Raw genomic sequence first — 13,191 nt, forward strand, 5'->3', positions numbered from 1 at the left:
GCTGGGACCAGAGGCACCCGCCACCACACCCAGCTAATTTTTTGTATTTTTAGTAGAGACGGGGTTTCACCGTGTGAGCCAGGATGGTCTCGATCTCCTGACCTCATGATCCGCCCGTCTCAGCCTCCCAAAGTGCTGGGATTACAGGCTTAAGCCACCGCGCCCAGCCCTTAATGTGCTTTTTCAAGGCACTTTCATACTCATTTCCTTTGATAATTATAACACTTTGATATAGACTAGGCAGGTGTTATTATTTGCATTGTTCAGGTGAAGAAATTAAGGTTCATACCTAACATCTAAAATCGTACAGCTAGAAGTGACAGAACAAGAACTCGAATTCTAAACCTCTGATGCTGCCTCTTGTAGTATTTCCTCTTTACCATGATGTGGTGGTCCTGAATATGCACCACTCAGCTCTTCGGTTGAGAGAAGCACAGTTGGCTGGTGTTTTCAGTGGCTGCCCTGGTGACCCACTAGAAGCTGAGGCCATGTGGTTTCAGGGCTGCAGCCAGCCAATAACTGAGACCTGTGGAAGTGTTAATGCAGGCCCCTTCTTGCCAGATATGGGGTTCCCATAACAGGTGACTGGCTGAAGGACTCACCACTGAGACTGACCTAGCCCAGCCTTCCTTGGAACTGCCCTACCGTCTGAGATTCTCCACACAAAATTCTCCCTTCTGCAGAGGTGTCAGAGCTACAACATGGTCTGATGATGCTCCCTGCCTTCTTCAGCTCCATCCTCTATCCTCCAACAGCATTCCCCTCATCACTTGCTCCTCCAGTCTGGTCTTTACCTCTGCTTCTTGGAAAACACTAACAAACAAGGAGCTATTAATTTTCTACCATGGTATTTTTACGGGATCCCTGGGGTCGCTTTACCAGCAGAAACCTCTGGTCAGTGGCGCCTTTGCCTAAGTTTTGCTCGGGTCCACTAAGCCCACTTGGCCTGGCAAGCTGTGCTCATCTCGTGCTACTGACTTGGGTCCCATTCCTGCCAAGGGCAAGCTGAGCGGTGAGGGGTGTGTGAGCCAGCAGGTGTGGGGTCCAGCTACTGCACACAGCGAGGCATGCTGGCTGCGGCACGGTGGGCATCTTCTGGCTCCCTGCAAGGCTGTGGCTGGACCAGGTGTCCCGCAAGCAGCTTCCATGGCTGGCACCAGGGAAGGTGGTGGCACCCAGAAGTTTGGAGACGTCAGGAACCACAGAGCCCTAAAGAGGGTATCATAGTCCTGCCTCGGGGAGCTCTTAGGTCTGAGCTCCCCAAAAGGCTGCAGCTCTTCTCTCCTCCTTGTCACCCACAATGTGGCAAACAAGGGGCGTGTTTTAGCCCTGTCTGTGTTAGAGCTTTTTCAGCTCCACCATTTGGCAGGTTCCAAGTTCTTGTCCAGTGCCCAGGAACAATGAGGTACGTGGACAAGCGGAGGGTGAGCGAGGTGAAGAGGAGCTTTACTGAGTGATAGAACAGCTCAGAGGAGACTCGCAGTGGGTAGCTCCTCTCTGCAGCCAGGGTGTCCTGAGGAGTGTTAGCTCTCAGCAGAGAGGAGACCCTGGAGCGGGTGGCTCTTCTCTACAGCTGGTCCCTGATGTCTCTCCAGAGACTCTGGCTGAGTCTGGGGGTTTTTATGGGCTTCAGATGGGAGGAAGTGGGTGCTGATTGGTTCATGGATGGCCATGGGCAGGTGTGGAAAAAGCACCAGTAGCTCCCACTGTGGTCCACAGGACTGGCAACCTTCCTGGGCTTGAAGGTGGGGCTTCACCAGGGACCCGCCCTTTTCTGCCTAGGAGCCTGTCTGCCTCCTACAGCTATTTATGGCACCCAGACTTTTCCAGCTGAGGGGGCCTGCAGGCCAGTGCTGAGATGCCCTCAGCAACCCCCTTGGCTTCCCTCCTGTGCTCGTCAGTACCCAGGGGGCTAGCATGTCAGTGCTGCCCTGAGATGCACACAGCCAGCCAGGTTGTGACAGCACCTAGGTTCAGCCTCAATTTTGCTCCAAGATTGGAGTGAGCACCAGGAACTCGGAGAGGCCAGACAGCGGGAGCAGGCACTTCCGAGCCTGTAGGAGAATGGGGGGTCTTCTCAGAAACAGTGAGAGGGCAGAAATGCCTGCGTCCGCAACCCCAGCTGGGCAGCTGCAGCTGCGCCCAGGAGGGCGGGGCTCCTGCCTGCTCCTGGCCCCCAAGAGCACAGGGATGTCCAGGTCTGTAGCTGCAGCTGGGCAGCTGTAGCTGCGCCAGGAGAGCATGAGGCTCCCGCCCTGCTATCACAGAAGGGGGCGGGACTTTCACCTCTTCCTGACTTCTGCTGGCTCCGTGGAACACACAGCCCCAGTCGTGCCTCCCCCACTACAACTGGCCATGCCTCCCCCAATGGCCACCACTGCCATTAATATTCTGTAATTTTATACATCTTGTCAATTTTCTACATCTTAGACATTAGGTCGAGATGGGTCCCTGGGTGAGAATTTTAATAAATGTACTCTGTGTTTTTGGTACATCTTTGGTTAAGAACCATTGTTTTATGAGTAAAGCTTTTATTTCTAAATATTTTAATTTCTGTTATTGTAGCATCTTTGTAAGTGCACACATTAAATCCCAAGGTACTATTATGAAATTGGCTGGAAAGCCAATAGCACAAGTGAAGAAGTTTTGATCTGGGGAACCAACAAAGTCATGTGATTGTGAGAAGGGAGAGAAGGCTATGAGAAGAAGAGTTCATACCAGATACATATAAACCAGACAACATACAGGAGGAAACTCAACACCCAGTGCTTATACAAAATGAAACCAATATAGACATAAATTAGGGAGAAATTACCTCATATGTTGTAGTAAGATTCTGTAGCACTTGAACTTGCCTAGAGGTTCTAGGAAGAGCAGCTAGAACCTGGCCACTAGAGAAAAAAATAAAAGAGGATTTTGATATTAAATAAAGAGTAAAGATGGAATACATTATACTGTGAGGAGTTTTTAGGTAATTGCAAAAGGGAAACAAAATTTAAAATGTTATTAGGACAGAGTATCTCACTATAGACTCAGTGTAAAAAGAGAACGTATACTCTCAGCCTTTATGCTCCTAGGCAATTGCAAAATCAACAGCTCTCTTGACTGGGAGGTCAGTTTACAGAGTACTTACTTCTTTTTTCTTGTGCATGCATGTGTGTTTTAATTTTAAAAATTAAATATTTGATGCATAAGGTAATATTTATGCCGATCCTGGTTTATTATATAATAAAATGAATGCCTGTGAACCCATCACCCCACTTAAAAAGTCCAACTTCCTTGACATCCTGAAGATCCTTGTGTACTCCTCTCTGCCCCACCCCCTTGCCACATCGTCAAAGGTATCCTCCACCTTAAATTTTGACTTTTGCTCATTCCCTTGTTTTTCTTTATAGCATGGATTTTTAAACACATGTATGTGTGAATTCTGAAACAGTACCCTTAGATTTCCTGGTTCAACTTTATAAAAATTGTATACCATATGTATTCTTCTGAATCTTGTTTTTTTTCTCTCAGTATTGTATTCTCAAGATTATCATCTGTGTTGAAGTATCTAGCCATAGTTCACACGTGAAAGCATTTTCCTACAAGTGGAATTGCCATTTCATGGGATATGCACAGTTTTAATTTCATAGGATAGTGTCATATCAGTCCCCAAGTTTTTTGTATCAATTTATATTGTCAGTAGCAGTGGAAAAGATTTCCTATTGTTCTTCCTCCTTGCCAATACCTGATGCTCTCTGACTTTTCGACTTTTCCAATCAAATTTTTATGAAATGAAATCTTCTCATGATTTTGATTTTGATTTTCTGACTTACTAATGAAGTAGAGTTGTTTATATTTGATTATTGGCCATTCATATTTTTGCTTGTGTGTTATGTCTATTCAGACCACCTGCCCATTTTTTTCTAATTTACTTGTATTTTTGTAATAGTTAATTTGTATAATTTCTTTATATATTCTAAATACTAATTTCTTGTCAGTTACATGTATTGCAAATATCTTTTAGTAGTTTATAATTTGTCTTTTCTCTTTCTTGATGATGTGCTTTTTTATTTATTTTTTATTTTATTTATTTTTTATTTTATTTATTTTTTTTTATTAATTTATTTATTATTATTATACTTTAAGTTGTAGGGTACATGTGCATAATGTGCAGGTTTGTTACATATGTATACTTGTGCCATGTTGGTGTGCTGCACCCATCAACTCATCATTTACATCAGGTATAACTCCCAATGCAATCCCTCCCCCCTCCCCCCTCCCCATGATAGGCCCCGGTGTGTGATGTTCCCCTTCCTGAGTCCAAGTGATCTCATTGTTCAGTTCCCACCTATGAGTGAGAACATGCGGTGTTTGGTTTTCTGTTCTTGTGATAGTTTGCTAAGAATGATGGTTTCCAGCTGCATCCATGTCCCTACAAAGGACACAAACTCATCCTTTTTTATGGCTGCATAGTATTCCATGGTGTATATGTGCCACATTTTCTTAATCCAATCTGTCACTGATGGACATTTGGGTTGATTCCAAGTCTTTGCTATTGTGAATAGTGCTGCAATAAACATACGTGTGCATGTGTCTTTATAGCAGCATGATTTATAATCCTTTGGGTATATACCCAGTAATGGGATGGCTGGGTCATATGGTACATCTAGTTCTAGATCCTTGAGGAATCGCCATACTGTTTTCCATAATGGTTGAACTAGTTTACAATCCCACCAACAGTGTAAAAGTGTTCCTATTTCTCCACATCCTCTCCAGCACCTGTTGTTTCCTGACTTTTTAATGATCGCCATTCTAACTGGTGTGAGATGGTATCTCATTGTGGTTTTGATTTGCATTTCTCTGATGGCCAGTGATGATGAGCATTTTTTCATGTGTCTGTTGGCTGTATGAATGTCTTCTTTTGAGAAATGTCTGTTCATATCCTTTGCCCACTTTTTGATGGGGTTGTTTGTTTTTTCCTTGTAAATTTGTTTGAGTTCTTTGTAGGTTCTGGATATTAGCCCTTTGTCAGATGAGTAGATTGCAAAAATTTTCTCCCATTCTGTAGGTTGCCTGTTCACTCTGATGGTAGTTTCTTTTGCTGTGCAGAAGCTCTTTAGTTTAATTAGATCCCATTTGTCAATTTTGGCTTTTGCTGCTGTTGCTTTTGGTGTTTTAGACATGAAGTCTTTGCCCATACCTATGTCCTGAATGGTACTACCTAGGTTTTCCTCTAGGATTTTTATGGTATTAGGTCTAACATTTAAGTCTCTAATCCATCTTGAATTAATTTTCATATAAGGAGTAAGGAAAGGATCCAGTTTCAGCTTTCTACTTATGGCTAGCCAATTTTCCCAGCACCATTTATTAAATAGGGAATCCTTTCCCCATTTCTTGTTTCTCTCAGGTTTGTCAAAGATCAGATGGCTGTAGATGTGTGTTATTATTTCTGAGGACTCTGTTCTGTTCCATTGGTCTACATCTCTGTTTTGGTACCAGTACCATGCTGTTTTGGCTACTGTAGCCTTGTAGTATAGTTTGAAGTCAGGTAGCGTGATGCCTCCAGCTTTGTTCTTTTGACTTAGGATTGTCTTGGAGATGCGGGCTCTTTTTTGGTTCCATATGAACTTTAAAGCACTTTTTTCCAATTCTGTGAAGAAACTCATTGGTAGCTTGATGGGGATGGCATTGAATCTATAAATTACCTTGGGCAGTATGGCCATTTTCACGATATTGATTCTTCCTATCCATGAGCATGGTATGTTCTTCCATTTGTTTGTGTCCTCTTTTATTTCACTGAGCAGTGGTTTGTAGTTCTCCTTGAAGAGGTCCTTTACACCCCTTGTAAGTTGGATTCCTAGGTATTTGATTCTCTTTGAAGCAATTGTGAATGGAAGTTCATTCCTGATTTGGCTCTCTGTTTGTCTGTTACTGGTGTATAAGAATGCTTGTGATTTTTGCACATTAATTTTGTATCCTGAGACTTTGCTGAAGTTGCTTATCAGCTTAAGGAGATTTTGGGCTGAGACAATGGGGTTTTCTAAATATACAATCATGTCATCTGCAAACAGGGACAATTTGATTTCTTCTTTTCCTAACTGAATACCCTTGATTTCTTTCTCTTGCCTAATTGCCCTAGCCAGAACTTCCAACACTATGTTGAATAGGAGTGGTGAGAGAGGGCATCCCTGTCTTGTGCCAGTTTTCAAAGGGAATTTTTCCAGTTTTTGCCCATTCAGTATGATATTGGCTGTGGGTTTGTCATAAATAGCTCTTCTTATTTTGAGGTACGTTCCATCAATACCGAATTTATTGAGCGTTTTTAGCATGAAGGGCTGTTGAATTTTGTCAAAAGCCTTTTCTGCATCTATTGAGATAATCATGTGGTTCTTGTCTTTGGTTCTGTTTATATGCTGGATTATGTTTATTGATTTGCGAATGTTGAACCAGCCTTGCATCCCAGGGATGAAGCCCACTTGATCATGGTGGATAAGCTTTTTGATGTGTTGCTGAATCCGGTTTGCCAGTATTTTATTGAGGATTTTTGCATCAATGTTCATCAGGGATATTGGTCTAAAATTATCTTTTTTTGTTGTGTCTCTGCCAGGCTTTGGTATCAGGATGATGTTGGCCTCATAAAATGAGTTAGGGAGGATTCCCTCTTTTTCTATTGATTGGAATAGTTTCAGAAGGAATGGTACCAACTCCTCCTTGTACCTCTGGTAGAATTCAGCTGTGAATCCATCTGGTCCTGGACTTTTTTTGGTTGGTAGGCTATTAATTATTGCCTCAATTTCAGAGCCTGCTATTGGTCTATTCAGGGATTCAACTTCTTCCTGGTTTAGTCTTGGAAGAGTGTAAGTGTCCAGGAAATTATCCATTTCTTCTAGATTTTCCAGTTTATTTGCGTAGAGGTGTTTATAGTATTCTCTGATGGTAGTTTGTATTTCTGTGGGGTCGGTGGTGATATCCCCTTTATCATTTTTAATTGCGTCGATTTGATTCTTCTCTCTTTTCTTCTTTATTAGTCTTGCTAGTGGTCTGTCAATTTTGTTGATCTTTTCAAAAAACCAACTCCTGGATTCATGGATTTTTTGGAGGGTTTTTTGTGTCTCTATCTCCTTCAGTTCTGCTCTGATCTTAGTTATTTCTTGCCTTCTGCTAGCTTTTGAATGTGTTTGCTCTTGCTTCTCTAGTTCTTTTAATTGCGATGTTAAAGTGTCAATTTTAGATCTTTCCTGCTTTCTCTTGTGGGTATTTAGTGCTATAAATTTCCCTCAACACACTGCTTTAAATGTGTCCCAGAGATTCTGGTATGTTGTATCTTTGTTCTCATTGGTTTCAAAGAACATCTTTATTTCTGCCTTCATTTCGTTATGTACCCAGTAGTCATTCAGGAGCAGGTTGTTCAGTTTCCATGTAGTTGAGCAGTTTTGATTGCATTTCTTAGTCCTGAGTTCTAGTTTGATTGCACTGTGGTCTGAGAGACAGTTTATTATAATTTCTGTTCTTGTACATTTGCTGAGGAGTGCTTTACTTCCAATTACGTGGTCAATTTTGGACTAAGTACGATGTGGTGCTGAGAAGAATGTATATTCTGTTGATTTGGGGTGAAGAGTTCTATAGATGTCTATTAGGTCTGCTTGCTGCAGAGATGAGTTCAATTCCTGGATATCCTTGTTAACTTTCTGTCTCGTTGATCTGTCTAATGTTGACAGTGGAGTGTTGAAGTCTCCCATTATTATTGTATGGGAGTCTAAGTCTCTTTGTAAGTCTCTAAGGACTTGCTTTATGAATCTGGGTGCTCCTGTATTGGGTGCATATATATTTAGGATAGTTAGCTCTTCCTGTTGAATTGATCCCTTTACCATTATGTAATGGCCTTCTTTGTCTCTTTTGATCTTTGATGGTTTAAAGTCTGTTTTATCAGAGACTAGTATTGCAACCCCCGCTTTTTTTTGTTCTCCATTTGCTTGGTAAATCTTCCTCCATCCCTTTATTTTGAGCCTATGTAGGTCTCTGCGTGTGAGATGGGTCTCCTGAATACAGCAGACTGATGGGTCTTGACTCTTTATCCAGTTTGCCAGTCTGTGTCTTTTAATTGGAGCATTTAGTCCATTTACATTTAAGGTTAAGATTGTTATGTGTGAACTTGATCCTGCCATTATGATATTAACTGGTTATTTTGCTCGTTAGTTGATGCAGTTTCTTCCTAGCCTCAATGGTCTTTACATTTTGGCATGTTTTTGCAATGGCTGGTACTGGTTGTTCCTTTCCATGTTTAGTGCTTCCTTCAGGGTCTCTTGTAAGGCAGGCCTAGTGGTGACAAAATCTCTAAGCATTTGCTTATCCGTAAAGGATTTTATTTCTCCTTCACTTATGAAACTTAGTTTGGCTGGATATGAAATTCTGGGTTTAAAATTATTTTCTTTAAGAATGTTGAATATTGGCCCCCACTCTCTTCTGGCTTGGAGAGTTTCTGCTGAGAGATCTGCTGTTAGTCTGATGGGCTTCCCTTTGTGGGTAACCCGACCTTTCTCTCTGGCTGCCCTTAAGATTTTTTCCTTCATTTCAACTTTGGTGAATCTGGCAATTATGTGTCTTGGAGTTGCTCTTCTCGAGGAGTATCTTTGTGGCGTTCTCTGTATTTCCTGGATTTGAATGTTGGCCTGCCCTACTAGGTTGGGGAAGTTCTCCTGGATGATATCCTGAAGAGTGTTTTCCAACTTGGTTCCATTTTCCCCCTCACTTTCAGGCACCCCAATCAGACGTAGATTTGGTCTTTTTACATAATCCCATACTTCTTGCAGGCTTTGTTCATTTCTTTTTCTTCTTTTTTCTTTTGGTTTCTCTTCTCACTTCATTTCATTCATTTGATCCTCAATCGCTGATACTCTTTCTTCCAGTTGATCGAGTCGGTTACTGAAGCTTGTGCATTTGTCACGTATTTCTCGTGTCATGGTTTTCATCTCTTTCATTTCGTTTATGACCTTCTCTGCATTAATTACTCTAGCCATCAATTCTTCCACTTTTTTTTCAAGATTTTTAGTTTCTTTGCGCTGGGTACATAATTCCTCCTTTAGCTCTGAGAAATTTGATGGACTGAAGCCTTCTTCTCTCATCTCATCAAAGTCATTCTCTGTCCAGCTTTGATCCGTTGCTGGCGATGAGCTGCGCTCCTTTGCCGGGGGAGATGCACTCTTATTTTTTGAATTTCCAGCTTTTCTGCCCTGCTTTTTCCCCATCTTTGTGGTTTTATCTGCCTCTGGTCTTTGATGATGGTGATGTACTGATGGGGTTTTGGTGTAGGTGTCCTTCCTGTTTGATAGTTTTCCTTCTAACAGTCAGGACCCTCAGCTGTAGGTCTGCTGGAGATTGCTTGAGGTCCACTCCAGACCCTGTTTGCCTGGGTATCAGCAGCAGAGGCTGCAGAAGATAGAATATTTCTGAACAGCAAGTGTACCTGTCTGATTCTTGCTTTGGAAGCTTCCTCTCAGGGGTGTACTCCACCCTGTGAGGTGTGGGGTGTCAGACTGCCCCTAGTGGGGGATGTCTCCCAGTTAGGCTACTCAGGGGTCAGGGACCCACTTGAACAGGGAGTCTGTCCCTTCTCAGATCTCAACCTCCGTGTTGGGAGATCCACTGCTCTCTTCAAAGCTGTCAGACAGAGTCGTTTGCGTCTGCAGAGGTTTCTGCTACGTTTGTTATTGTTTACTGTGCCCTGTCCCCAGAGGTGGAGTCTACAGAGACAGGCAGGTTTCCTTGAGCTGCTGTGAGCTCCACCCAGTTCGAGCTTCCCAGCGGCTTTGTTTACCTACTTAAGCCTCAGCAATGGCGGGCGCCCCTCCCCCAGCCTTGCTGCTGCCTTGCCGGTAGATCACAGACTGCTGTGCTAGCAATGAGGGAGGCTCCGTGGGCATGGGACCCTCCCGGCCAGGTGTGGGATATGATCTCCTTGTGTGCCTGTTTGCTTAAAGCGCAGTATTGGGGTGGGAGTTACCCGATTTTCCAGGTGTTGTGTGTCTCAGTTCCCCTGGCTAGGAAAAGGGATTCCCTTCCCCCTTGCGCTTCCCAGGTGAGGCAATGCCTCGCCCTGCTTCAGCTCTCGCTGGTCGGGCTGCCGCAGCTGACCAGCACCAATCGTCCGGCACTCCCCAGTGAGATGAACCCAGTACCCTCAGTTGAAAATGCAGAAATCACCGGTCTTCTGTGTCGCTCGCTCTGGGAGTTGGAGACTAGAGCTGTTCCTATTCGGCCATCTTGCTCCGCCCCGCTTTTTTATTTTTTAATCATTTCCTTCCAGGTTTGTGTGGTTTGTCTTTCTAGATATCTGGGATATAAAGATATTCTCTTATATTTCTTCTGTCCTTCCTATTTAAATTTTAAATTCAATTGAAAATTATTTGGTTGTGTGCAGTGTAAAGAAGAAATAGACTTTTGTTTTCTTCTTAGCATCGTATATTATTATGATTTTTTACATCATCAATATTTTCCCCAGGGATCCACTATGTCAATTTGGTCATATATCAACTTTCCATCCTGTTTGGCAGAGAAAATGCTGGCACATCAACACCACTGCCTCTTCCTGCACACAGAAAACTTCATTACCCAGCCTTCCGTGTGGTTGTGTTGAGAGCTGGTGCCTGAGCGTCTGCCAATGGGAATGTGTGGGAGTGTTATAGGTGCCTAAGAGTAGGTGTGTCTTCATGTGCATGTGCTCCCTCTCATCCTGCGGCCAGAAGCGAAGAGCCCCTAATGTGGAGTTGCATAATGGAAGCAGCCAAGGTCTCCAAGTTGGAGGAGAGCACCAGGGAGAGTTCTATGACCTTCATCAATTAGTATTATGAGTGAGAAATTACTCTGATCTGAATGTTTGTTTCCCCCCATAATTCATATGTAGAAATCCTAACCTCCAAGGTATTAGGAGGTGAGGGTTTTGGGAGACAATTAGGTCATAAGGGGAGAGGCTTCATGAATGGGATTAGTGACCTTAAAAAAGAGACCCCCTCCCCCTTCCACCACGTGCATATATAGCAGGAAGGTGCTGTCTGTGCAGAAGACGGCCCCTCCGCAAACACAAGAATTAGCTGGTGCTTTGTCCTGAACTTTCCAGCCTCCAGAACTGTGAGCAATAAATTTCTGTTGTTTATAAGCTACACCATTTAAGGCAGTTTTTGTTATAACTGCCCAAATGGACAGAAACAACCCTTTATTGTGTTAAGTAAAGCTATTTCAGGTTTTATTAGTGATTGTAGCATAATCAAGGATTACCCTTGATTATGCAAGGATTACCCTTGATTATGCAAGGGTTACCCTTGCTAATATAATGTGCTCTATTTCTTAGTTCTCTATTATGTTCTCTATTATGTTGATATATTTGTCTACCCATGAGCCAATATCACTCGTCTTAGTGATAGTAGCTTCATATTACATCATAATACCTTAGAGAACAAACTCTTGCTTCCCCTCTGCCCTGCCCAATTCTTTTTTCACAAGCCTCTTGCCTTGATCCTTTGCTTTTTCACATAATTTTTAAAAATCAGCTGGTTATGTTTCATGAAAAAAATGGTATTTTCATTAGAATTATATTGGATCAATAGATTAATAATTCAGAGAGAACAGATATACTTATGATACTGAGTGTCATTTATCAGTAAATATAGGGAATTTGTTTATTTGTCTATTCTTTTTTTTTTTTGAGATGGAGTCTTGCTCTGTCACCCAGGCTGTAGTGCAATGGTGCAATCTTGGCTCACTGCAACCTCTGCCTCACAGGTTCAAGCGATTCTCCTGATTCAGCCTCCTGAGTAGCTGTGATTACAGGTGCACACCACCATGCCCGGCTGATTTTTGTGTTTTTTAGTTGAGATGAGGTTTCACCATGTTGGTCAGGCCAATCTCAAACTCCTGACCTTGTGATCCACCCGCCTCTGCCTCCCAAAGTGCTGGGATTATAGGCATGAGTCACTGCACCCGGCCTGTCTGTCTATTCTTTAATGCCTTTTCAAAAGTTTTATAATTTTATCCATATAATTTTTTTTTTTTTTTTAAACAGAGTCTTGCTCTGTCGCCCAGGCTGGAGTGCAGTGGTGCATTCTCGGCTCACTGCAACCTCCACCTCCCTGGTTTAAGCAATTCTCCTGACTCAGCCTCCTCAGTAGCTGGGATTACAGGTGCATGCCACCAAGCCCAGCTAATTTTTTGTATTTTTAGTAGAGATGGGGTTTCACCATATAGGTCAGGCTGGTCTTAATCTCCTGACCTTGTGATCCGCCCGCCTCGGTCTTCCAAAGTGCTGGGATTACAGTCGTGAGCCACCGTGCTCGGCCGCACATTTTTAAATTATGTTTTCTTCTAACAAATTTGCCTTTTCATTAGTAAATGATAACTTTTAATATGCCGCCTCTAAGCTCTTTTTTGCTGAGATATAGAAATAAAATTGATTTTTGGTGTTGATTTTCTATTCAGCTCCCTTGATAGTTTTGATAATTTTAGTGTAGATATTTGGGGCGATTTTTCTCTTTGCAATTAATCATTACATCTACGCATACTATTAGGTTGGTGCAAAAGTAAGTGCGCTGTTTGCCATTACTTTTAATGTATTTAATGTACTTCTAATACATTCTGCTTCTTTAATTTCAGTGTTTATAGAGCCCCTTTTCCCCTTCCTTTTTGTCTTGCTGTGTTGCCTAGGACTCTAGTACAACATTGAATAGAAATGGAGATAAAATGCATGATTCATAATTTTTAAGAAAAACTTTATAATATTTTACCATTAGAATGCTTGTTTTAGATTTTTGGTAGAAGCCTTTTATCAGTTTAAAAAAACTCCTCGCTCTTTGTTATGAGTTTTTATGATGAATAGGTGTGGATTTTAAATGCTTTCTGTAAGATGAGCATATGGGTGTTCTGGCTTAATCTCTTAATGTGGTGAATTGTATCAATAGATTGTTTAAAAAGCAGACACGTGGTTTGTTTTCTCACCTTTGCTTTGTTGTATTTCTATTTTGCAACTCTTGCTAAGGTTGTGAGAATTCTTAGTGATTCTTACACAGCCAAGGCAATAGATTAATGTGACTCAACATGAATTTACTTTCTTTTCACATACCACTTAGGAAAGAATTTCTTAGTAAACGTCTTCATCTCTGCAGCTCTCCATCCAGTTTCATAGGTAAGTGATAAGGAGAGAAAGGAAGCAGTGAGGTG

The 13,191-nt window shown here is 42.3% G+C and overlaps 1 protein-coding gene and 1 long non-coding RNA gene across 5 annotated transcripts in view; one reads left to right on the forward strand and one right to left on the reverse strand.

The window, feature by feature from the left end:
* The window catches only part of LOC107127946 (uncharacterized), a 52,789-nt gene that overhangs the window by 31,336 nt on the left and 8,262 nt on the right, over window positions 1-13,191 (forward strand). The window lies entirely within an intron of this gene.
* CPB2 (carboxypeptidase B2) overlaps window positions 1-13,191 on the reverse strand; it is a 57,320-nt gene that overhangs the window by 30,963 nt on the left and 13,166 nt on the right. For 2 of the 4 annotated variants that reach the window (XM_005585800.4, XM_074021983.1), the window contains exon 2: window positions 2,816-2,891. The exons of the other annotated variants lie outside the window; for them this stretch is intronic. In XM_005585800.4, coding sequence (XP_005585857.3) covers window positions 2,816-2,891 — 76 coding nt within the window. The remainder of the gene's footprint in view (window positions 1-2,815; window positions 2,892-13,191) is intronic. 4 annotated transcript variants of the gene reach the window in all.

This window comes from Macaca fascicularis, chromosome 17, assembly GCF_037993035.2.
Source record: "Macaca fascicularis isolate 582-1 chromosome 17, T2T-MFA8v1.1".
NCBI classification, from domain to species: domain Eukaryota; kingdom Metazoa; phylum Chordata; class Mammalia; order Primates; family Cercopithecidae; genus Macaca; species Macaca fascicularis.